Source organism: Vanellus vanellus, assembly GCF_965231255.1.
Source record: "Vanellus vanellus genome assembly, chromosome: 1".
In the NCBI taxonomy this organism is placed as follows: Eukaryota; Metazoa; Chordata; class Aves; order Charadriiformes; family Charadriidae; genus Vanellus; species Vanellus vanellus.
The window spans coordinates 115,730,491-115,757,115 of record NC_138905.1 but is presented as its reverse complement, the minus strand read 5'-3'; the positions used below and the strand labels follow the sequence as shown (position 1 = coordinate 115,757,115).

Below are 26,625 nucleotides of genomic sequence, written 5' to 3'. Positions count from 1 at the left end.
TAAATGCCTTATGTAAGTCTAGCGAGGGGCACCTCCCTCAGCGTGTATGTGTTGCTGCCTTTAACCTATTGATAATGAAATTCAAAGCCTGTTTTCTCTTGTGAAGGGTGGACGAAGCTTTGTGTGAGTTGTCGAAGGAAATTAGGAGTTTAGTAACTGATGTAGACACAGAAGAGGAGGCTTCTTTGTATTTCTTCATCCTTGTGTGCTTCTGACAAATACTGTTAACTACTTAGAATTTGGTACACTGTACTAACCAGAAGTTAAAATGATGGGTTTGGGAAATAGCAAAAATAAAAATATGTTATTTTTTTCCCCCACCAATCTTTTATTGTTTCAGTAAGGTTCTATAGTAATAGTTCACTCTTACTCATTAGAAATTCACCTCAGTAAAGCCACCAAGTGTGTCTTTGTTCTCATGGATCAGAATCCTATTTTCTATCATTTTAAAGCTATGTACATATTCCTGTGGATGCATAAATTGCTTTGAGTTTTTTTTTTCTTAATTTCCTTTTTCAACGTTCTAGTCCAACCATTGTGAATGTTTTTTTTATTTGTCTTCATTTAAAGCATTTACTTCCTCTGTACGTGACAAGTGACACTTAACCTTGAGGAATGTTAAAATGTCCCTGACGAGAACATGTCGGTGACACTGTGATATATCAAGCGCGTGGTTTGTGATGGTCATCCAGTATTATGTAACCATGGGCTGTAATTATTCAGATGTGGTGTCTGCAGACATATGAACTTGGAAGAGTGCAGCATGATGATGCTAAAGGCCCTGTCCAAAGAAAGATTTTATTTTCTCTTGCATCTTGCTTCTTAGCTCTTGAGGCAGCTGTGGTGCCTTGCAGTGTAAGATTTACACAGCAGCCGAAGTGTGAAATTTCCCACCGCGGTGACATCCTAATTCATTTTGGCAGTGCTGTGACAAGAGTCAAGAGCATGTGCAGACCTGTTTGGTGGAGCTGAGGGGACCCAAGGGAAAAGATAAAGAGATTGAAGAGGAAAGGGGAGCTTTCCTTGAATTTGCAACCTTGCTGTTTCGGTTCAGAGTTCAGTATTTGAAGCACTGATGGAGCAGGGGGAGCAGCAAGTTCCTCTGAAGCCGCTTTCAGTGAGTAGTGTAAAAACGGTGGTATATTTGTAACATGGATGATGACCATCGGCCCTGGTCACCTTCTGACAAAAAGAATAAAGCAAAGCTACAATCTTCTGAGTGCAGGAAACATTCACTCTTAAGATTTCAGTTCTGCTTTGTGGGCTTGAATTGAACTGTATCTCACGTGCTGGGTTAACGTAGAAGGTTGCATGTGAAGCCTCCACACACGCTTTAACCATCTGTTGTAGTGAGCTAAGGGTGCTCCTGAAGTTGGCAAAAACATACCAAAGGGCTTTTGTGGAGTGCTTATGCAAAGCAAGAGGTATCTCATTAAAGAATGCTGTTTTGTAATAAAAGGCAAGGTTGATGTTCAATCCCTTTAGCATAAAGAGCATTGTGTAAGTAGTGTTTCTCTCTGTAGTCATTTCCTTGGCATGGTTATTGTAACTGGCCTTGTTTTGTGCATTAAGCTGTTAATATAGTTCCATTTTACAATTATACTAGCTCCTTCCTGTATCTTAATGGAAGTATGAAGTTGTTACCATGCCTGTGGACCAGGCCACACTTATTCAAAGACTACTGGTCTCAAATCTGAAAAGTCTGTACAGTTGTTTGGTAGTGTCTTTTGAAGTTTGAAACTTTCACTTGAGCTGCAGTTAGATGAAGCTGTTTGCTTCATTTTTGCCACGGTTACATTTTAAACTTTGGGTCAGGGGAGTGCCAGGAAGCACCAGCCCACTGGGATGCTGTGGGCTTGGGGGAAATATGGGATTGAGATGAATCCGCTTCCTCAGGGCAGGGCTGGTGTGAGAATCTTTTACAGTGGTTTTCCAAGCATCAGTTTTGGACTCCCAGAATTCACCCGGTCTCGACCCAGCTCTCTTTAGTTGGGATTATGTTCCTTTTCTGGATGGTTACTATTTCTGTTTGCCTTTTCCACAGGTAGGTATGAGTAGACTGTAGTTTTCAGTTCACCTAAATAGTCAGATCTGATGTACTTGGAGATTGGTAAGGATTGCTTGAGGAAAAGCAAAGGAAAACTTTGAGATTGATATTAGGGCTGATAGATTGCCGATTTGAAAAATCACAAGCGAGAGCCATAGGCTGAGCTAGCAACTGGTGTGGTGCGATGAGAGTTGGGAGTGTGGAATGAAGCAGCTGGGGCCATGAAGGGCTCCGAAGATGAGTAGGGGATTGGAACATCCCTCTTATGACCAAAAGCTGAGGAACCTGGGTCATCTTAGTCTAGAGAAAAGAAGACTGAGGGGGGATCTTATTAATGCTTATAAATACTTAAAGGGAGGGTGCCAGGGGGGTGTGAACAGTCTTTTTTCAGTGGTGCCCAGAACCTGCCTGGACGCCATCCTGTGCAACCTGCCGTAGGTGACTCTGCTTGGGCAGGGGGTTTGGACTAGATGATCTCCAGAGGTCCCTTCCAACCCTGACCATTCTGTGATTCTGTGAGCATCTATGTTGGGTGTGCTTTGCAGGTTTTGCTTTGTTTAGCTCTAGCCTGGTGGCATGGACTAACCCTCCGTTAGGTGTGCTCCAGGAGCACCATATTCTTGTTAAGTATTATCCATAAGGAATGCGGTTTACAGGCTCTCAAATCCCTCCGCAGCTGAACTGCAGCATAGCATGAGGTAATGTGCTCCCAATGAACTGAAATGCGCATGTAGATGAACTCATAGCAAGCTGACTGTGAAGTGGGTCCACACAAAAGATCACGGAATCACAGAGTTTTCAGAGTTGGAATGGACCTCTAGAGATCATCTAGTCCAACTCCCCTGCTAAGGCAGGATTGCCCAGAGCACATTACTCAGGACTGCATCCAGGCGGGTCTTGAAAATCTCCAGGGAAGGGGACTCCACAACCTCCCTGGGCAGCCTGTGCCAGTGCTCTGTCACCCTCACCGTAAAGAAGTGTTTCCGTGTATTTGAACGGAACTTCCTGTGTTCCAACTTGTGCCCATTACCCCTTGTCCTGTCACTGGGAACCATTGAAAAGAGCCTGGCTCCATCCTCCTTCAACCCACCCTTTAGATACTTGTAAGCATTAATAAGGTCTCCCCTCAGCCTTCTCTTCTCCAGGCTAAAGAGTCCCAGCTCTCTCAGCCTTTCCTCATAAGGGAGATGCTCCAAGCCCTTAATCATCTTAGTTGCCCTTTGCTGGACTCGCTCCAGCAGTTGCCTGTCCCTCTTGAACTGGGGAGCCCCAAACTGGACACAGTATTCCAGTTGTGGCCTCACCAGTGCAGAGTAGAGGGGGAGAATGACCTCCTTCAACCTGCTGGCCACACTCTTCCCTATGCAGCCCAGGATTCCATTGGCCTTTTTGGTGACAAGGGCACATTGCTGGGCCATGGATAATTTACTGTCTACAGATCAGTGGCTAAGACTTGCCCTTGGCAAAAGAGACCAGATGAGCCATTACTGACAGTAAAATTAAAAAAGAGGGGTGGGATAAAGGGACGGAGGGAGATAAAAAGCCAAATATGTAGCTTGATCGAAGTTGTGGCTTGCTGATAAATTAGTCATCCAGTTTGCTGGTGGCAATACACTTCTACACCTACAACAATGCAGTATTAAAAGCAGATAGTATTTTGATCTCGGCAATTTAGGGAAGTTGGAAATAGGTTTATATAGGTGATGTAAACCTAAATATGAATAACTGATTCAACAGACTTGAATACAGACTGCAGTGGGAAAGAGTTACGATGTTTGTTAAAATGACTGAGAAACGTAAAGGCATGCTGTTAATTTTAGACATATGGAGATTAGGCTCAATATATAGAGTTTTGCAAGGACAGCGATAGCCTAGACATGGAGGAGAGGATATTTTAGTCAACCACAAAATACCTGTTTAGGTGATCTTTAGCTTAAGCAGGTGCGACTGGACAAATTATATTTTGGCAGCCAGCTGTTACCACCATCATATTCTGAGCTGGCAGCTGCATGCTACATGTTTTTACTGATGAACAAACACACCAGCTTTCCAGGTAAGTGCACATATTCATACAATGAGGTAAATTGAAATACTTTATACAGCAGAAGATGGAGAAGATAGGAAAATTAGTTTTGTATTGTGATATCCACATTACAAACATGTGTAACTATATTGCATGACCCAGAGTGCATACTTGTGATAACATTTGTCCTGTTTATATTTTCCATGATAGGTTTACCCTGAATTGCAAATTACCAATGTTGTCGAAGCCAACCAGCCAGTTACGATCCAGAACTGGTGCAAGAGGGGATGGAAGCAGTGCAACGGTCACCCGCATATTGTGGTTCCCTATAGGTGTTTGGGTGAGTGATAGATTTTTCAGTCTGTTTTTTACTGCTCTTTGTTTTTTCAGTCTCTTAATGAAAAAGATACACTACTACACTATTATCCTTTATGTCTCTGTATTATTATCTTCTGTGAGGTTGGTTTTGTGCAATGGTTCAGTCCTTTGGAACTACATTTACTGGAGTGAAAATAGTCTTGTTCTTCCTGATGCTGTTTTAATGAGTGACTGAAAACCAGGCTTCCGCTTAATCCCCTGACTTTTGTCCTCTCTCCTCTTTTCCTCCCATATAGACTTGCATGTGTGTGCCCAGTTTACAGTTTTTTTGCTATAAGCAAAATAAATATTTTTCCCCTGAATAACTATTTTTCCCCATTATTTTTTTAGTATCTAATATTTGGTCTCTTACTGTGAAAGGCAATGTGAATCTGGTTTTATTGAAAGCAAGTAAAAGCTAGATTATAAAGTCCCGTGTTTCTTCCTGCAACTTTATTTCTGTAGCCATTGTCTGCTATTCCCTCCTGTGTCCTTGGTGCTTTGAATTGATTCACAAATTTAAACGTGAGGTTCAGTCCTTCATTTTTTTCTTAAGCTTTACTTCTCTGTTAGCTTTCTGTCAGCATTCAAAAAACAGAATCAGTTTAATTTGTTGTTTTCATTAACATTCTAGGAACAACATTTTCTTGAGATTATTCCATGAGCTATTTAAATATGTTGCTTTACCACTGCCATTTGAATTGTGGTAAATTGGCTGTCTAGTTTCATGTTTAAATGCTGGAGTTCAGAGTTGGAACTTGCTTTTCTACTAAGCCAGGGCAGCTAAAATGTTGTGTGGAAAGCAACTCAGGCAGTTATTCCATGAAATAAATAATGAAAGAAATCCAGAAAATATGCAATCTTTCTAGAATTTTTGTTCATTTGTATAGAATAGGTAAAACACATGGCACGCTCTGCCTATGCCCAGGCAGTGAGCGTGCCAACTCACAACAAAGATACGACTACAGACTAAGCATGTTACCACTATGGTCAAAGGTGCCAAAACAGCAGATGTGCAAAATCTATGCTAAGAAGTATCAGGGAAATGTTATTGCTTAGTAGTTTCTAGATCTGATGTTTGTTTGTATGGATATGAAACAGGTGTTTCTAGACCTCTGCAGTATATGGTTGTTGATGCTACCGCAGGTAAGAATGACTAGTTTCTTCTGAGCAAAAGTGTTCTAGGAGAACCCAAATTCAAGACTTTTGGTGGGGGGAAGGACCTGCCTCTAATAATGATTCCTTACTGCAGGAAGGAGCCTACTGTGTGTTTCCTAGACTTCTACATGAGTTGAGTTGGTCACTTCCACCAAAAGCTTTTGTTCTAGAAAGGACATGCTCTTCTTAGTTCTCTCTACTAAAGAGAACATGTTGCTGTGTTCTCTCTAGTTTTCCACATTCAAGATAAAAACTTCAGCTTGTAGTGTTTATATACTTGCAGAGACAGATAAGCAGCTTGTTAGAGGTGGGGCAGAACTGTGGTCTCACCTAGCTTCATCACGATATCAGATTCCATGTCAGTGCACTTGCACTAATTAGAGATGTGGCAGAAGATCAGACTAGTGGAACTATAAGAACTAATTTTTATTATTTATTGTATTATTATCATAAGCAAAGCTCTGAATTATAATCAGGGAACTATTATGCTCAGGACTCTCTGTACTTGTGTAGATTTGGTCAGTGCCCTGGAGAACTTACAACCTAATTTAAGATAAAAGACAATGTCATCACAAAAGCAAATGAATATAAATTGGCTATGAATAAATTTAATCTAGAAATTATAAGGAAGTTTCTGCAAGAGTGAGGAGCTCCAACAGTCTTCTGGTAAAAGGAATATGAAGTCTAGTAATTTAGAAGGAAGTTCATAAATTTATGAGCAGGATTATGTGCAGTTCCCTGCAGGAGTGAGGAACTGGACTTGGACTTTTAAGGTGTCTTTCCTGAGTTGCTGTTTTGAATGAAAAATTATCAGGAGTTTTATGTCTGCTATCTTGGGTAGCAAGGTATGCTTTGCTTGCTGGAGGCAAAAATTTTAAAGACATTTAAGCACCTCATGCCCATTAATGCTTTGCCCTTAGCTCCTATTTTATATTTTAAAATCTCCCCCGTGTGTTATTTTTTTTTTTTTGGTCTGATTTCCTTGTAATTGAGGCATATGCAATTGTGTCTGCCTGTGTTTGTTTTGTCATCTTTCTATGCTGCTATTCATCTTTTGACCCTGACTAGAATAAAAATAATAGAAACAAAAGCCTTAGATACTGATGTTCCCAAGAGTTTACTGTGAGAACAGTGGCCACATAATTACTTCCGCTGGAGGAAAAATGGTGAACATAGCCATTATCTGTCATTTCTCCATCAACCAGCCTTCTGCTTGTGTGTAGTTAAAGTTGGACTTTCTTGCATGTGGTGAAAGTGCATTAAAGGAGGCTGGAGGATTGGGTCTTTTTCCCACGTGTGAGGCTGGGAGTACAGCCCATCGTGGTAGGTCAGGCTTGCTATTACTCAGCAGCTTGGTGTTCATCTAGTGCAGTCCACATCGTCCTCTCCTTTTGGCTTGCTGCCTTCACAGTGGTGAAGTTGGTCATAAGATCAACAGATCCTCTGAAAGGAGAGGAAGTCTTGAAGGAAAAAATAAAAGTGTAGTTTGGGTTTTTTAAGGAAGACTTTGTTTACTTTTCTGGTTGGACAGTTACACTCTTAATTTATTACTTTGATTTGTCTGTAGTCTAAAAGTTGTGGTCAAATACCTTGAATACTCTTGGTGCCTTGTATGTCAAGGCAGTAGACTGGAGGCAGGGAGGTGATTGAATTCAGTCTGTCAGTGTCTCAATAGTTTTGACAGATTATCTTCTTTAAATAATTTTATGCAATAGCATGTTATTTTTTTGTTGTGTTTTTTTTTTTTTTTTTCTTCATTTTGGTAACTAATCTTGTAGCCTACACAGACAGGTCAGTATTGGGATACTGACTTTATTAACTATCACTATAAGCAGTACTATGTCTATCTTTGAATACTTTCTTCTAAATCTTATTTGTTACAGAGTTAAGGAGTCCTGAGAGCTTTATTTATTTATTTATTTTCTTTATCTCCTGCTAATAGTACTTCAAGATTAAAATATAATTTTTTTAGGAGTTGGATCTTGCCTGGCTGCTCTGCATGTGCCTCTACTATCCATGGTATGTTAGCTGCTAGTGGGCAATTTCAGAATTTGGGCACTGGCAGTGCCAATTCCTCAGTAATTTTAGTGCAAGTAGACCCTTGATGTAGACCACCATTAAATCCATTGACTCTGGTAAGAATTAAGATGCCAAAAGAAAGTTTGGTGGTTGGCAGCTGATAGCAGGGTTGAGTATTATAAATTTTACTTTGCTTTGAGAATCACTGTCAGTATCTAGAGTCAGCTCATAGTTTCTTCCATCTTGACATTTGTTTTCTACAGAGGTGAGAAGCAGTGAGTGACAGAAATGTGTCTGCTTTCAGGCCAGAGCATCTTCACAGTCCATTTGGGTCCCAGTCTTCAGGCGGGGCTTTCTGAGACGTGTAGAGAGCATATTGCTACAGCACTTGGCTGCTCCATTAGTTTTTTCTCTGAGACTCGTGCATGATGGTATTTACTGCAGCTATTTGTAGCAATATACTTTAGTAATATTGATCAGATTTATTAGATTATACAGCTTCATATTTTCTTTTCTTAGGTGGATGCAACTAAAGCATAAAAGCAATAATTTAAATAAGACAAAATGAAAGCCCCTTATTTGAGTGAGCTGTATCTTTGCAGTGACCTCATAAATATGCCCCTTAAAAATGTTCTAATTGAACCCAAAGAAGAAAGCATTCCTGGTTTAATTGAAGGTACAATTTTATGCCTGCGTATAGGACATGGCAGTGTTCTTAAAACTGCAAGCTTTGAGAAAATCTTCGCATGCAGTAAATCTGATTTACTGATGTATTCAGTGCATGCTTCTAGGGACACGGGGAATCGCTGCACAGTTTCAGTTCATTGAAGGGGGGAAGCTTCTTGTGAAAAGCAAATTGTTGAGTAAATTTTAGTTACTTTTCTGAACACACTGAAGGCATTTGCCTTAAAACTATCTTTAACTTCCAGGTTTTAGAAAATCACATCTTCCAGCGGTGCTTATTATGGCTCGAAGCTCTGTTATGACAGAAATAGGAATCTAGGTGATTATTTAGGTCTCTTGAATGATGCTGTCAGACTGCTGTCTTCAAGGGAAAAAAAATATGGGTTTGGAGGTGTGCTGTGTTTTTGGTTTTGGTTTTGTTTTTTTTTTTTAAGTAATACAAAGATTAAAGAGTTAATTTATGCTATTTGAGTGAGGAGTATGCTGATTGACATAGAGCCACGAATGTGTTTTCGGGGCTCAGGCAAAGGTGATGAGCCATAAGATGTGCTGGAAGAAGAGCAAAGATCTGCAGTGCTTTCTTGGCACGGTGTCGGCTGTGCGTGCTGGCATCTTCACACCTGCAGCACGCAAAAAGCAGGTGCTTTTAAGACCAAGCCCTGCAAAATGGTGACAGTAAGCTTGCTGTGGGGCATGGGCTGCACGGTTCCATCAGGCAGTGCCAAGAAGCCCATGATTTCCACTTCATTTTATGGAAACTGTTCTTGAAAAATACCGTGGCTGCAAACCTGCCCTTGTTAACGTTGGAGGGACATCTGCCACTGGCTCAGCAGGAGGGCAGGATTCCTGCCTGTGTTGGGGCAGCGTGGGCAATAAGCAGTTCTGGTTTGCGCTTTCCTCTCTTCATGTCTTGCCTGAGGAAAAGCAGCTGGCGAATTTGTGCAGTGTGGGCTGTGAAATGAAGTAATTCACTCTGTGTTCCTGGCTGGCGGCAGGAGCGGGCATCCTTGTCTCAGTGCCGTGGTTCTTTGAATACCTTGGTTAAATGTGTGCCTCTACTTTGCTGAATAGATGACATACAATTTACTGTTGGTGAAATACATCCCAGCCTAGCTGCTCATTGTGCACTGTAGCCCTAGAGAGAGAGGAGAGGCTAAATTATGCAGATGTTCGTGGGTTGATCTGTAGGCATGGCAGACAAAACAACTGCGAGGTGGGATAAAGGGGAATTACCAGAGCATTGATTAACTGCGCTGCATGAAGTGCTTGCTTGCATACTCACCTGTGACTCCGTTATGTTATCCCGTTAGTGTATACTGCTAAGCACTCTAGTCAGGCAGTGTTTGTAGGATCCAGATGTATTGGAATATCATTATGTATGTAGCCTCTGTCAATCAAAACGTGATAACTTGCAATTGTTTGTTCATAAACAAGTGGATTAGGTTATATGACAAATATATCTTGCTGTTTGGTTATGTAGTGAAAAGCTGGCTTCTGTTTCTGGTTTTAACAAAAAAGTCTTTGAAAATATTTATTAACTTGTCATGCTTTATTACTCTAACAGCTTGCAAAGTTAACCAGTTGTTGATGTCAGAAGAAAAGGCGCACTCAAGTTTTGGTATGCATGCCTAGCCAATTATACCAAAGAAAACACCAAGGTTATGCCTGGAATGAATCATTTAACTAGAGATATATGTAACTGATAGTTCTTTTGGTTCATCTTGTAGTTTGCTTGCAATTTTAACTGTGAGATTTTTTTGCACAAGTGTGTGAACTGACTATTTACTTCTGCTACACGGCAGTACTTGCTTTTTTTTTTTTTTTTTTTTCTTCTTGTCTCACTGTCTAGTGCACCTATTTCTGACTGCAATGGCAAAGTTTCTCTTCCAGATACTTTGGAAGCACTTTCCACTGGCTTTTCCATGCAGTGCCTAGTCAACAGAATGACATTAAATAATTGTCTTGGAGTTTTCCTGTCCTTGCTAGTTTAGCTATCTGCCTCCAGCTTGCCTCAGTCTCCACTCAGCCATGTGAGTGATGCAGACAAGCCTCACACCACACTCTTTTCCTGAAATAAAAATATGCACTTCATTTCAGCCTACACGACTACATCATGTCTAGTTTTTCTGACAGCACTAGCTGACAGGAAGAAGAGGATCTCCAAAAAGACTAACAATCTGAATTGCTTAGTGGGGAGACCACAGGGTAGAGAAATCCTAGGCACAGTGAAAGGCGCAGCTATTCATTGGGAGAAATATTTTATCTCTCTTCTTTCCTCTCTCACAGACAATATTCCTGCCTACTAGTGGTATTTTTGGTATAGTGCTGGGTGGGCTGATGAGAAATCCCTGCCTGCACAGCCTAGGCACGTATTTTTTGTGAAACTGCAAGCACTGCAGGGATAACAAGGTGTCCTGACACACTGGCTTGCTTCCACTGCAGCAGAGCCTTGGCAGGTGCTCCCTAGCCAGGGACCTGCTCAGGTCCAAAACCGCATTTGGCTGCACGCAGGCAGCTCTTTGGTGTTGTGCTGGCGGTCAGAGTTTTCTCCTGTTTCTGTATCCTCGTGGCTGAGCTAATTGCAGCAAGCTTGTAGGACCTCAGTTCATCACGTGTGTTCTTAAATGTGCTTCTGTGCAGCGGTGTAATTAAGAGCATGCCCTGAAATGCTTCATTTAAAATAAATGGGTTTCTGTATGTACCTGAACTCTGTTGGCCTGAATTTTATGGTCAGCTTCTATAATAGAGAAGAAAGCAGCTATTAAACATCAGTTGGGTTACTGATCATTTGTACAAACAATAACAAGTTTATCTTTTTATTAAAGATAAAGCAGCTGAATTGGCTTGTGGTTTATAACTGTGTCTTTCCAAGTATTTTCTTTGAAGAGCAGGACTGTATAAACCATTAGAGTGGCCTTTGGCGTGTTTCAGGGGACAAAATACCATCAGCTGGAGGAAGTGGTGGGGAGTGGGCAAAGAAATCCTGAATGAGATTGCTCACCAGTAGCACAAAAGCTTCCTCAGGCAGTCACAGATCTGTTTCTAGAGGCTTCCACCTCCTCACTTGAGCCAAACATCGATTCAGCTGTTGGTTTAGCCAAATCCTTGCTGAAGGTGTGGAAACCTTGAAGTAAAGAGATAAAACAAACTTAGCATTCTGGTGGTGACCGAAATGTGCCTTTATGTGTGGCTAAGAGTAAATACAAAACAACTTAATATTTTTGCATAATAAGCCCAGAAGAAATAAATCTGAACTTGTGTATTTCATTGCATTTTTAGAGTGTACATACTTGTTTGGTGACTGCGTTAAGGCTTTAATAAGAAGAGAATTTGTGGAAAAGGTCAAAACACAAAACCTTCTTGAGATCTTGAACGTAACAGCTCTGCAGGTTTACTCCTAAAGCAGTAAAATAATTCCCTATATGTAAATATTGAAAATGAAGAGCTTATTTGTCCTTACAGAACCAGAACAGGTGGTGTATACAATTCAGGAACAGCTCACACGGAGCATAGCGGTCACTGACATGTGAAGGTCTTTCTTCATAGCTATCTATTAAAGACAGCATTACAAATTGTAGTAAATATTGGGTTTTGGTTTTTGTGGCTTTTTTAAATGTTTAGGAGCCAGAAAAGAGAAATCTGTTTCTGCTTGAATGACCAATGCTAGCTGGTCTAAGTTTTCTGTCTCTCTTATAACTCTGTCCAGGCTATCTGAGTGTGTCGGATTAAAAGCAGAATGTTCCTGCTTCTTCTGCAGTGCTTTTATATAAAATGAGTTGACCACAAAAAGTAGTGCTGAAAGAGTATTAGTGAGGTTAAGAAGAACTCAAAAATTAGGAAAGGGGGAAGCTAAGGTGGCCTCCTGACTGTAGTTCAACCCTTCCTGTGCAAGGATTGCCAGGGAGGCAGCAATTGCGGGGTGGCCCCCTCTGCCTGACCTGCCATGATGTGTAAGCCTGAATGAGCTATTCAGTGTGTTCCTCTGACCTCCTGGCTCAGCCTCTCCCACAGCCTTCATTACTGCTTGCCACTCACATCCTGCCTGAAGACAAAAATTATTTTCAACTCGAAGTTTCTCTAACCTTACCCGAGCACTTCGGAGGCACAGGTTTAGTTTCATAAATGTCATGAGGTGAGGAGTGTCATACCTAGTTTGTAGTTGGAAGGCTGGAGAAAGGCTGGGGGGAAGCTTCAAAACCAAAAGTATCTGTTGATAGTCGGGCTCCAAACGGTAAAGCATTTGAAACAGCATGTATGTCTATGTGTGCGTACGTACATGTGCACACAGAGATTCTTTATGAAGAAGGACCTGGACAGGCTTGAGAAGTGGGCCCGTGTAAACCTCGTGAGGTTCAACAAGGCCAAGTGCAGGGTCCTGCACCTGGGTGGAGAGACCCCCTGTATCAATACAGGCTGAGGGATGAAGTGAGCAGCCCTGCCAAGAAGGACTTGGGGGTACTGGTGGATGAAAATCTGGACGTGAGCCGACAATGTGCGGTCACAGCCTAGAAAGCCAACCATATCTGGGGCTGTGTCAAAATAATCATGGCCAGCAGGTATGAGAGTGGTGGAACACTGGAACAGGTTGCCCAGAGAGGTGGTAGATGCCCCATCCCTGGAAACGTTCAAGGTCAGGTTGGACTAGGCTCTGAGCAACCTGATCTAGTTGCAGGGCTGTTACACTAGAAGACCTTTAAAGGTCCTTTCCAGCCCAAAGTATTCTGTGATTTGATTTTGATGTGTGCATTCACACATAAACACAACCTGTGAGCATGAAGCCACTGCATAAGTTTCACAGCTTGATCATTGTACACATCCAGCCTTTGGAACAGAGAAACCAGGAACTTCTGAGCATTTTTGTAGTGCCGCAGAGCTGACTCATCCTTGGTTGTTTTTTTTTCCCCGGTGTTTCCTTCAACATATAGTAGTTAATTTTGTAATGGCAGAATTCTGCTAATTAATTAAAGTTTGTTGTTTCCTTAGCCTTTTAGGAAGGAAAGATGGGGAGAGGGAGAGAAAGGAAATGTACATCTTGCCACATGTCATTAAATTGATTTGCATGTGGAGCATCTTCCCACAGATTTCTAACACCTGACTGAAAGCAGTGGTAAGATCTCATGCTAAATACATCCTGGTCTCAGAGGAGGATTGAATGTTGCCAACAGATTTGATGGAGTTGTTAACTGTGAAAGAAGAGTCAGTGATGGGAATCACTGGATATTTCTAAGAGGTGCTAGGGAGATCCTGGAAATGCATTCCAGTAAGCCTGTTTCGGGGTAGTGATGCTTTTTTGAAGTGCCGAACATCTAGGAATATTGGACTTGTCAGTGAGTATGATATTGAGAAAGAGGCTCTTACAGGTTTTTCTTTAAAGGAGTAGGTAGGCAAATGGATAGTGTGTCTACTTTGATTTTTCAAAAGAAATTTAACAAGGTCCATTACCAGAAGCTATTAAAGAAATTAATCTACCATGGAATAGAAGAGAAAACTCTTTATGTGGCTAAATAGGAAGAAAGATAAAAAAGGCAGGAGTTAATGGTCCATTTTCAAGGTGGAGAAAGGTCACCAGTAGAATCTCAAGGGATCAGTTCTTGTACTCCTGACACTAAAAATATTTGTGATTTTGGGAAGAGGGTAAATCGTGAGGTGACCCGTTTGATGATGACACTTAAGTTATTCAGGGTAGAATTAATAAAGGCAAACTATGAAGAATTTCGGATGTCTTTGATATTGATTGACTGAAGGTAAAATGGCAGGCAAAAACTAATGTAGTAAAGGCAGTGTACATGGGGGAAGCATAAAATAAATTAATCTTATCTTAATGTATATGGTGATACTGTGAGCAGCCTCTGGCTTCTCAGGACTGAAACTTCGGGTATTAGTAACTCTGTGAAAACATAGGTACATTAGTGCTAAAAAAGCAGTGTTAGGGATTATTAGGAAAGGAATGGGGAACAAGACATAGAACATAACTGACCACTGTGGACCACTTATGGACTTAACTGTATTTGTGAACACTGTGTGCAGTTCTGGTCTTCCTCATAAGATACATATATAGTAGAAATTGAAAAGTTTAAAGAGTGATGGTGAGTGCTTGAAGTATGACATGGCTCCTGTAGAAGAAATGACGTGCTAGATAAGAACTTTCCAGCATAGAAAGATGTCTGGAAGCTCTGACAGTGCTCTGCAGTCATGAGTAGCTTGGAGAGGATGGATGGAATGGTCATTCACCCTTTCTTTCACAATGAGACCTTGGGTTATCAAATGAAGCTAGCAGGCTTCAGGCTCCAATCAAACTGAAGTAATTGTGTATTTTGTTCCAGTGTGCATATGAGCTCCTCATCCCTCTGTCACAGACTCTTGTGGATGTTGAGAGCCTACAAAGGTTCAAAGCCCAACTGGACAGTTTGCTACAGGATGACTCATCAGGTGTTAGGGACTTTAGTCTTGTGTCTGTGGAGGTGTTGGTGAAATGTTGCCTTGGGGAAGCACTGCCACATGTTCTACACTTTATACCCTTTTTTGATGTTATGTTGTAGATACCTGCTGTTGACCACCTGATCTGAAAGGTTTTTTTGGACCAAGAGTTGGATTAGATGATCTCTAGAGCTCCCTTCCAACTCTCAAAATTCTGTGATTCTGTGAAGAGAGGCATTCTTGTGCTTATGTGGGTTCCTTTCCCATGTCAAAGAGTGCTTATCTACAGACTTCTTAGCCTCATCTCCTCTAACCTGCTCCTCTCCTGCTTTTCTGTATCTCTGAGGGCTGCTGCCCCTGTCCTGTTGTTCTTACTGAGTCTCTCTCTCTCTCTCCAGGTTTTCCAGCCTCGCTCCCTTCTTTGGCTCACTGTCTTGTCCATCACCCTTCCATTCAAGTCTCCTTGCCCTTGATGTTTCTTCACCTCGCCTTTCCTTCTGAGTATTCCTCTTCCTAGCTTGTCATCCATCTCCTCTCAGCATGTCCTCTTCTGCTTCCTCTCAGCATCTGCTATGCAAACCAGTCTTGCGTCCACCCCTCAGCTCTTCATCAGCTCTGCCATGTCTCCTATCATCTCATTTCACATCTCACTTGATGCTATCTGAGCCAGGCAGATAGAGAGAGACCCTGTGATCCTTCCTGGGGGCAATGACATCAATCTGTTCTAGCACAAAGACGAGGTAGCACTTAAGGGGGGGGGGGCGGGGGGAAATACCCTTCTGTCACAGTAAAATCATCCTCTGGGTTCTAAGCAGTAAGGTGTACACACCTGTCAGTGCTTCATCAAATGTAAAGAAAGGCGTAATTGCCTCAACTTAGCTTCTATTTTATATTTTATTTTTCAACAAATTGCAATAAAATTTGCTTTATTAAAGCATTTTCAGTTATGACTGTTACAGACAGGCTGATGGTTGTTCCTGATGATGCTTCATTTATGTTGAAGGAAGATCCTGTTGGTCTGTTTGTCAGATGACCTCACTGCTGTGAGATGTTCTACTTAAAGCTCAGCTAAACCAAGATGACTTTGTGTTGTATGACAAAAATCATCATTGGTTTCCCCATTGGTAGTATCTGATGAATATTTTTTTTAATGGTCTTTAATTTCCCTTTTTCAGTGAAAAATGCAGATCTATGATTCCATGTTTCCTTACGCTGCATTTAATTTTTCTTTAAAAAAAAAAAAAAACAACCAAACAAAACCCTTAAATCCTTAAGATTACACACACACTCTCTATTTCTATCCCATATGTGGCTGAAGATTTTTTAGTCTTTATTTGAAGTCCATTATCTTGTAAGCAGGATGGAAGAACATTATTGTATCTATTTTAAGTGCTGGTGGTGGTGTTCTTCCTGTGCATCAAATCCAACATTGCAACTGAATAAAACAGGGAAATTCAGAATAATAATATTTCAAGTTTTGAAATCCAGAGGAAAAAGCCATGGTCGTGGGAAGGAGCCTCTTTGTTATGAGTGATGCTATTGAAACTGCATTTCCAGAGTCTTGTGGGAGAGTGGCTTAGGCTTGTGACATGCTTTGTAAGTACCTATTTCTTGACTGAGGCTGCACTGTCCTCTGTCCCATGTATGCAGGAAATAGCGAGCACGGTGGTGATTCCACTTCATGATTACTTTGTGCAGAAGCAAATGGGTAAATTCTTTGGGAGCGCTTGGTGTGGTTCCTTGGGTTTTGTCCTTGTATATGTCTGTTACTGCTTCTGGAGTTCCCTTGGGTCTGGAAACAGCTGAACCACCTCTCATTGCACGAAACACAAATTAGCAATGCTTCCAGGGTATCAGCAGCATCTAGACAAAAGCTGCTATTGTGCACCTTGAGTTCTATGTTATGTCCATATTGTTTTTTTCGTTACTTTCAACATCATTATTGTGCCCATGCAATTTAGAGGTGGCCTTGTGTTTCAGCTCTATCGCTTTTAATTGAAGTACTAAAGTGGTTTCTACACTTTTTTTTTTTTGTCACAATACTTTCACCAAGATATCAGAATTATTTTTCATTAAAAATGTTTGTTTTTTTTAAATATCACAGTAAAATGGTTCTTAGTTTGTTAACCATAGCAACAAAATAAGAAAAAAGTATATGTACTATAGCCAACAGTATATGTATTAGTTTTTTGTTTTAAGAGTGCTGGTATGAATTAATCTCCATATTTGCCTTTTTAATGTGGTGTCGTGGTTTAGGCCGAACTGGCCATTGAGCAAGTGACAGATGCTCCTCCCTACCCCTCTTCAAAGAGAGAGGCAGAGGAGGCAAAAAGAAACTTACAAGTTTAGAAGGAACTAAGCTACTTTAATGAAATATTAATAATAAAATAAAAAGACAATAATGAAATCTATTCAAAACCATATCAAGCTCCCAGGATGACACTCATGACACCGGCTGGCACTGGGGCAGTCCCAGGCTGGACTCGGTGACAGATGGGAACTGGATTCCAGATCTGGATTCAGGATTGGGGTCACAGGCAGACAGAGTCCTCCTCAGACGTTGGCCATTGAAGGAAGAGCCCGTGACCCTTTGATCCCTCAGCTTTTATACTGAGCATGAGGCAGATGGGATGGAATACCCTGTTGGTCAGATTTGGGTCACCTGTCCTGTCCGCTCCTCCCTCCAGGTGGGACCCCACTATGCTTTTCTGCTTCCGACCCTCCAACGGGGCAAATAACAAAGTTGGTTGGCCTTGGCTGTTATAGCAATATAAGTATAAGCAGGAGCCTCTCTGCATCCCATGCCTGGGCATCAGCTGTAAACATAGGTCTTACCACTCTGAGAGCGAACAGTGTCTGCACAATATGCAGTTAATTTCAGTAGTTAGAAGAGGCCCAGCTAAGAAGCAAAGTTACTGAACAAAATTGGTCCTGTTTTACCTCAAACCAGGACATGTAGGCAGGCAAAACCCCATATGTAATGATTTAAGTGGCTTTCTGTGAAAAATATTTTGTCCTTCGTTAAGAGACTTTCGACATTTGTTTATAAATATGCCCTTACATTCTCATTCTTAGTGGATAGCCTGGCTTTTGGGGAAAGTTTGTGTCAGAGAGTTCATCTGTAACCTTGGAAAAGTGTTTGCGAAATGACTTTCAGTAAGCGTAGGAAAGAACTTGGTTAATTTTTAGTAAAGTATTTCTCATTTAGGGCACATTGCCCTTCAGGCAAAGAGGACTGATAAAGCTAGTACTTGCGATGTGACAGCGCAGCGCCTCGGCGTTTATCTGCCCTCAAAGGATAAATGGGCCCTAACTGGCAAGGGGAGGCACGGCAGCGGTACGGGGCTGTGCTCAAAGTGCTCGAAGTCACTCAGGTCAAGCACATGTTCCTTTATCAGACCTCGTTGCTGACAGCCTCGGGACAAAGGAGGAGGTACAGCATCGTGTCAGCCAGGCTCACACCCAGCAGCGTTCCCATGAAATGGCAAGCCGGGATTGAAGGGCTGTGGGGCAGCGGCTGCGGAGCTGTGCAGGGATGACACCAGCCGTCTTCCCGCTGGACGTATGGCTGGGCTCGGAGTGTGTCTCTAGGGAAAGAGTTACAGCACTTCATGCTTGTGTAAACATCCGCAATCCCTGCAAGATGAACATGCTGATATTTGAAGGTCAAACATGCTTCAACACTTCCAGTCCCTTGCCCACAAGCGCAGGCATCTTTATCGTGAAAGCAGAAATGCCCTTCAGGTTCCTTCCTCTTTCACATGAAAGCTTATACTAGCGGTCGATGCTAAAAACTACTGTGTAACAGCGGACATTTTGTGTTCAAATGTGGGGGTTTATTTTCTTGGTGAAAACTTCTGCAATGGAAAATATAAGTTGAGAATGATTTTACACAATTCATTAAAATGAAGCATCCATTAACTGTCTAGGAATTCAGGTTTTGATGACTCTGTGTAGATACTAGAATCTCTTTGAAATGGGAAAAGCAAGGTGTTCTTAGTATGCTTGTCATGGGATCAGTGGCAACAGAAACCCAAGAACATTCTCATGCAGTTGCATTTGATGTGTTTTATTTTTTGTTTTGTTTTTAATATAACTGTCCCAAATTCAATTCTTACTTTTGGTGACTTGGGGGGGGGTGGGGAGGTGGGTGTGTGTCTAGAAAACAGTTTGCTTCTCTTGGAGCTCTTCAAATTTGGACACATGTTTTGTCAACAGATCTGAAAACTGAGAGCCAAGTAGACTACAACTGGCAGCCCTCCATCCAACCCCTCTTCTTAGACGTGGCACAGTAGTATTTTCGTTTTTTTAAGGAGCCATTTTGACTGTGTGAGAGTGTTGTTCTCAGAAAGCTGCATGGAGGCCAGGATGGGGGCGGATGGTCCAAGGAGCTGCCGGCTTGGTCCCAGGAGGCCCGGGAACCACTGATGGGGGGGCCTCTCTGTCCCCTCCGGATCGAGCTGTTACTTACCTCCTACCATCATCTGCCTGCCTGCCAGTCTTGTCTGGCCTGTCAGCGTAGGGGGCATCACGAGTTTCTGTAGCTTACCCATCCTTGTTGTTATAGGAAGCTAAAGGAAGAACAGCTACAGTACCCAGGGGTAGAAATGCACTGGCATTTATTTAGCAAACAACACATCTGGTGAGTTTGGGTGGTGGTGTTTTTTTTTTAATCCTATGCTTGCATTTGTGGAAGTGAAAAATCTGATTCTGCAGAGTGGTTGTGCATGGCCAGTGTGGTTTTAAACTTCCTAGACTTGATGTATTTATGCATAGATCGTACCAGCATAATACTTAATAATACCCCCAGCCTGCTTGTTAACAAAAATAAAGCTAATAGCTTTACTACTTCATTAGCTTGAAGAATTGCTGCTGATTTACCGATTACAGTATAGTCTTTCCTCATGAGTTGTTTCATCTGTATTAGTGAATGTATGAGCAGTTCTGCATTTTGCTTTCACTGTGGATTTAAACTTTACTCAGACATTTTGAACTTCCTTACTGACCTCCAGATTGAGAAATAATAGTAAGATTTTTTAGTATATTTGGAATCACATGGAAACTTTTTGTAATGATCACTGAGGGAACTTAAAGGGGAATTTGTTCCAGTTAAATATGTGAACCTGAAGCTAATACAAAGTACTTTAGTTTTAGTAGAACATATGAATGGGCTTTTGAAACAAAAAAACCCTATTGTAATAACCTTTCTTCTTAACCTGCCAAATTTTTGTTCTTGTTTTCCACTCAGGGATTTTTTTGTGTGTACCAAAAAAAATGCAAAATTGATAGGTAAGAATTGTATCTTAGTTCCATACTCAAGCTGATGTATTTAACCTGGCCATTGTAAATGGCCTAATTGTTCAGTTTGAAATGCTGAAAGACAGCAAAAACCTGTGCTAGGGATGATAAATGAGGATCATGAGTATTGGAAATTATTTACTTTCTGCATTAATATGTTTGATCTTTAACTCCCGGTGGCTTTGTCAGTAAGTTCTTGATGTGTAGAATATTTAAATTACCCATTTTTTTCTATTAGATCATTCCAACTAGGTCAACAGAAAATTGAATCATAACAACTTGATATCAAAGTTAATTTTGGTAACACAAATTAATTTTGGCTCTGTAGTAATACCAGCTTCTACTTGTTCCAGAAGGTACTTGGGTGAATACATAAGTAGTGTCTGCTTCTAAGGAAGTCTGATCCTCAGTGCTTCGAAGGAGACTGCTTTTTTTTAGTATTTCCCTTAGCTGCTCTTGATTGAGCTCATCTTACCTATGGAGTGTTTTCATACCTTTTTATTATAGTTTAACCTAGGACACGTTTTCTGAATACCTATTGTTTTGTCAGGTTATTCTCTTCCCCTCGTGGCTGTTCTTTATCTGTTACAAGATTATTTATGATCAGCTCCCTGTGACTACAGCTGCTTGGAACCAGTCCACCCAACAGAGATTACAAACCCTTTGGGAAAAGCACTGTCTTACTGTTTTTGTGATACTTAGCACAGGAGCATCCTGCCCTATGACTAAAAAGCCTATATTTCACCTTACAGTACAAAAGAGAAATCATCATCAACATGCACGAGTCTACATCTGGAGCTTTTTCCTTTTACCTGTTTTCTGAGATTTGTTTATTCAGTCTATAACTTGTGTACCATGGATTTTTTTGTGTGTATGTGTGTAGTTTTCTTTTTGGAGATATGTCCTCCTTACAGTGAAATCCCTTAAGTTCTATAATTGACCTCAAATTCAGCTCCCTGTGTACCAGGAAGTTTTTGTTACATCTGTTTCATAACCTGGCTAAGCTTGAATTGAATTATGTAATTTTTCTTCAGTCTGGGAAGAAATTAACTCTTTGGGTCAGGGTTTTCATCTGATGATGCCTGCACTGCCATAGGGAGGCCAGTAGGCATCTATGAACGCTTTGCTGGAGCAGAGCTGGAGGAAGCATATAGAGGTTGATTGATCTGGGTTTGTCTTTCTGCTGCCTGTCCTCCAGCCTTCCTCTTGCAGCTCATGTCAGTTCAGCAAAGATCAGTTGGCAAATAGTTCTGGTGAAACCTGAGCCGAGCTGACTAAATAAATAATCCCAAAGTTGCCTTTCAATAAGGGGTGTTTCAAAACCCAGGTCTCTGATCTTGCCGATGGCGTGGTCTCAGATGTGGTAATGCTGACCGGAGACCAGCTGGTGGGTGCATCTGAGGAAAAGGAAAGTGTGCAGCCACCCTTTGTTGAGAGAAACATTGACTGGGATTTGCCTAAACTAATCTAAAATGTTCACAGTATTCACAGTTTTTCGAAAATGCAAGCTCCCATGCTCATCAGCGGCCCACGAAACACTGGCTACCCAGAGTATTTTTTCCTAGTTGTCTTGGGTTTTATACTCTTAAATACTGGGTTGACTTTGAAAATAGAAAACCTAGCATCTGTCGGTCCCATCTTTGGTCCCCCAGGTCCCCAGTAGCTGATTTGGCCTAAACCACGACACGTGTAAATCACAGTCATTGTTGTATTGTTGTTGTAGAGCACTGAAGTGGTAAATCTTTCATGTTTCTTTTTCTGTTTCAGATTTTGGAAAGAAGTTTGGAAAAAAAAATATTAACCTTCAGTCTAGTTACAGTGTGAGCTTCCCTTCCACATGCCCTTTTGCTCTGTTCTGTAAATCATAAATATTTTGATATGTCACTTTGTTCTAGTGTGGAAAACAAGGGGTTTGGATTAAAACTTGATTGAATCTTAATCAAACATTTTTTTTATGTAGCCTGCCCAGAACCTTTTTTGTACTTAATTTGTTCTCCTTTATTAACTAATAATGATGCCCCAAGTTAATTTATCATATCATGAAGGAGTAATGCTGAAATGCCTTTCCTTTTTGTTAAACTCTCTGAAGTGATAGACAGCTGTAAAGTTTTATTTCATTTTTCAGTTATGTAACTGCTCTCATAATTTACAAGATGGCTCCTAAGTCAAGGTGTTTCAAGAATAACTTTTAAATTCTAACTAAAATGGAAGGTGTAACTTCAAGTTAAACTCTAATGCCATTTTTATTAATATGAGCAGTTGGCTGTGTACAATTGCTGTTATCTGGTCTGTTACAACAGAATCATTTTACAGCAGTTTGTACATTATCAGAGGTAAAGCTCTTAAGAAAAATGTACTCTAAAATAGCATGTGCTCTGCTGAGGCAAACTAGTTTAATTAAGGGCAGTGGAGGAGTAGGAGGGTGCCTTTCTGAACCTCCTGGGTGCTTTGAGGTGCCGCCTCTTTCCCTTTGTCCCCCTCCCCTCTTGCAGCGATGTGGCTTGCATATGGTGTCTCTGAGGTTGCTCAATGCCCCAAAATCCTGTTGTTGTCCACTGCATGTCCACAGGAGAAAGTATGAACGATGTCTTCAATATGTTTTGGCCTATGTGTCACACCAGGATATGTGCGCTAACTCATACCCAAGCATTCAAGCGTTCCTCTTTGAAATTGGTTATCTGTAGATGATACCTTTTTTTTTTTTTTAAAGTAGAATTTCCCATTATTCTCTGCACCTTTGGGGAAAACCTGCTGAAGAACTCATTGATGTTGCTTTTCATTTGGCAAGGCTGATATTTTTGAAGTACTACTTAAAGCAAAGTGCTTGTTTTGCCGAACTGTGGTGTCAGCTCACCTGACCCTTTTATTTGACGTGGCAGGTTCAGATTTCTGAGCGAGAACGGCCATGCTGCAAGAAGTGCTTGAGCACCTTCCTTGCTTCAGCAGACCCCTCTGAGAGGGGCCCACCTTGAACCTCTTCTGCATATGTGGCAGATGTCTAACCAAGGCTTCAGACCACAATAGAGTCCAAGCAATATATCTAAGAAAAAGGTTTTAATTATGAGAGTCTGTACAAAATTCTTATCTGAATAATGAAATCCTATTTAGGTGAAACTTTTCTTGTTAGTGATTTTAGTTCAAAAGCAAGCAAGGAGGCAGTTGCTGTCCTGCTTGGTCTTTCCTTGGCCTGAGTATGTCAGGAGTTTATTGACAAGGTGTCTCCTCTGCGGGACTTGAAGAGAATGATTTGAGAGGCAGGTTCGGCTTTCTGGGCAGTTAGAGCAGAGGCACTTGTGTGGAAGCGGCAGTACCACCAGCAGATGTTGTGCTGGTGCACCCTTTTGTGTATATTCTCCATTTTTAGTTACCAACACAGCTATTGAGCTGTCAGGAATGCTGCCTTACTGCCAGCATTGGAGGAACTACACAGAGTAACATCAGTTTTCACCTGCTGCTTTGAAAATTTTCTTTTCTGACTGATTACTAACCTCTCCTTTAAGTTGTCTCCTTTCTGGTGTCATGTTTAACTCCATCCTAAAGGAATTTGGGTTCTCCTGAGCACTGCCCATGAAATGCTTTGGCCAGTTTAGCATTCTGTCTGTGTGGGAACTGGTAAGATGTTCTCTTCTTTCAGTTCATATATTTATATAAGTGTTGTCAGACATGTAGGTAAAAATACATAATACACTGACTGATTTCTTTAATATAATTCTTGTGTTGTCTTACACACTTGGGACAGATGCTTTTCTCTTACCTTATTTTTTTTTTTCAGGAATGGTTCAGCTAGACACTTTGACTAGGGGCAAAAATCTGCGAAGGATTTAATATTAAAAAATAAGCTCTTATAGACCCTTCAGATGCACTACAAAATGTTCCATTCCAGTGCTTGATCTTGATTTATTCAATCTAATTTGGTCATCCTTGCTGTAGGCCTACAGTGTGATATATTTACTGGTCTTGACTTTAATGTCTTCCTTACTGTTGCTCATCTTAGTCTAAAATCCACTTACGCTCTCAACTTTTTTATATCTATTGATGGTGATTCAAGGTACTTGAATAAAAAATCCTCATTATGATACTGTGAATTAGACTTAGACACTAGGCAGTGTTTCTGAGCATAAAGTCTGTGCAAATAGCACATACTATCTTATCATATTGCCCTCAGTATTTGCATATAACATACTGTTTATATTAATCCTTAAGGACAGGATTCAGTTCTCAATAGAACATGATCTTGCATGTTAATCCTGACTTGGTTTCTGTCCACAATGACTTATATGTACAAGGAAGAGAAAATAAATAAAACGGATTGGAATTAATTACTTGGTAAAAGATGACCATCTTCTACCAGCTCTTGGTTACTACTGCTGTGTTCGCTGAGTAATTCTTGCAATGAGAAGGAAGGGGAACAGTTTTGTTAGAAAGTAAGGTTTTTTGGGTTTTTTTTTGAGGTAGTAATATTTACATTAAATTTTTACGTGGCATTGCACATTCACAGAAATCATTGACTTTCACTGAATGCTGAAAGCATGCTACACTGCCTTCTGGGCTATCAGGTGATCTCATGGGAGGGTTCGTGACAATACAGAGCTTTTGCCTTTTAGTTAATCAGAACAACTCAGCCCCATTAGTTAGCAGCAGTCATTACTTTCACATCCTATCCTTCAAATGACGCGTGAAGAGTTGGATCTTGGTGAATAGGATCACATGCCCTTTCTCTTGTCAGTGTGTTTAATATTAAAAACCAGAAATTGCATTTGCATTGATTTTTATAAAAACTATTTTCTAATATGTGGAGTGAGTCAAAAAAATTTATATACCTAGTATGGCAGGTGATCTGTCTAATCTAATGTACTGTCTTCCTCATTAGCCAGCAGAAGGTGGTGCGAGAAACCTGTTCGGTAAACAGGAGACTCCAGTGTGTGATACAGAGAGTGTGCCTCTCATTTTGTCTGTCTGTAAAGTTGACTCGGCTATCACCCTTGTTTGGGCTAGATAACAGAAAAACAAGCTATTCAGTTAATCTTCTGTGATCATACAGAATATGTGAAGGTGCCTGTGAACTAGACAAGGCACTGCTTTCTTGATGATACTGTAATTTGCAACAACTTCAAAAACCTGAACAGTAGGTCGCATGAAGGGTACAGAATAATGATGTTTTGAAGGCCACTGTGACTGAAATGACTTCAAGCATTGGTGCAACTTTGTTTTTGTTTGCTAGCATATGGGGAGGTGGAGAAGACTTAAGGGATGGATAGAATCGTGGGGTCACTCATGTTGAAAGGGACCTGTGGAGTTCCAGTGTCCAATTTGCGACTCAAGGCAGGGCTGATACTGTGTTTTGACTGGCTACTCAGGGCTTTGTCTGACGTGGTCTTGAAAACCTACAAGGTCAAGAGATTCTACAACCTCTTTGCCTCTTGGCAGCTTTTTCCCCTATACTTATCCTTGTGATTCCCCTCCCACCCATACCTGGTAGGAACCTCTCCTGTATCAGACTATGGCCACTCTTTCTCCTTGCAGCGCAGCTCTTGTGAAGCTGCTCACTTTGTTGTCTTGATGATGCCTCCATAGGGATGAGCAGGCAGGTATTAGCTCCCTTGAAGCCTTTTGTCCTTCAGGCTGAACAAGCCCTACTCCCTCAGTCTCTCCTCATAGGCCAAGTTCTCCAGCCCCTTCGACCATCCTCTGCTGAACTCATTCCAGTTCAATATGTTTCTTGTACTGGGATGCCCAAAACTGGATGCAGTATTCTAGATGCAATCTAATGAGTGCCAAGTAAAAGGTGTTAATCACTTCCCTCAACCTACTGTATGTGCTTCTGTTTGTACAGCCCAGGACATAACACCGTTGGCCATCTTTGCTGTCAGGACACACAGCTGGCTTGTGCCCAGCTTGCTGTTGGCCCCAGCTGAGCCTTTTTTGCAGAGCTACTCCCCAGTTTGTATGTCCCAAGCCTGTATCATTCCCAGGGCTTATTCCTTCCCAGGGGTAGGACTTGGCATTTGTTCCTGTTGGCTCACACCTCCAGCCTGTCTAGGTTGCTCTGAATGGCAGCTCTGCCTGCAATTGTGTTGATTGCCCCCTCCTCCCCCCCAGTTTGGGGTCATCTGCAGACTTTTTGAGGGTATGTTCTGTTGTCTCCTCCATATCATCGATAGATACATTAAACAAAACAAGTGCCAAAATGAAGCCCTGGGGTATTCTACTCATTAGTTCCTTCCAGGGGGAGTACAACCATGAGCCGCTACCCATTGAGCTTGACCGCATAGTCAGTTTTTCGCCCAACTGGCAGTCCACCTACCCAAACCATAACATCCCAGCTTGGATACAAGATTTTGCAAGAGGGAGGATTTGTTGAATTGCTTGCTAAAATTGAGGTAGATGGTATCTGTTGCTTTATTCTTACTTGCTGATCTTGCCGTTTCATCCTAGAAGAGAGGTCAAGTTGATCAAGCATGATATATCTTTGTTAAATCTGGTTTGGCTATTGCAAATCATCATCGTCTCCATGTGCCCGGAAGTGGCTTTCAATAGGACTCCATCCATGATTTTCCCAGAAACTGAAGTGAGGCAGACTGGCCTGTAATTCCCCAAAGCATTTTTCTTGCAAAGCTTCTGC

At 41.3% G+C, this 26,625-nt stretch overlaps 1 protein-coding gene across 2 annotated transcripts in view; it reads left to right on the top strand.

Moving 5' to 3' along the window:
• Positions 1–26,625, top strand: part of LOC309680852 (amyloid-beta precursor protein) — a 230,914-nt gene that overhangs the window by 69,254 nt on the left and 135,035 nt on the right. For both annotated transcript variants that reach the window (XM_082494603.1, XM_082494602.1), the window contains exon 3: positions 4,281–4,410. In XM_082494603.1, the coding sequence (XP_082350729.1) occupies positions 4,281–4,410 (130 nt within the window). The remainder of the gene's footprint in view (positions 1–4,280; positions 4,411–26,625) is intronic.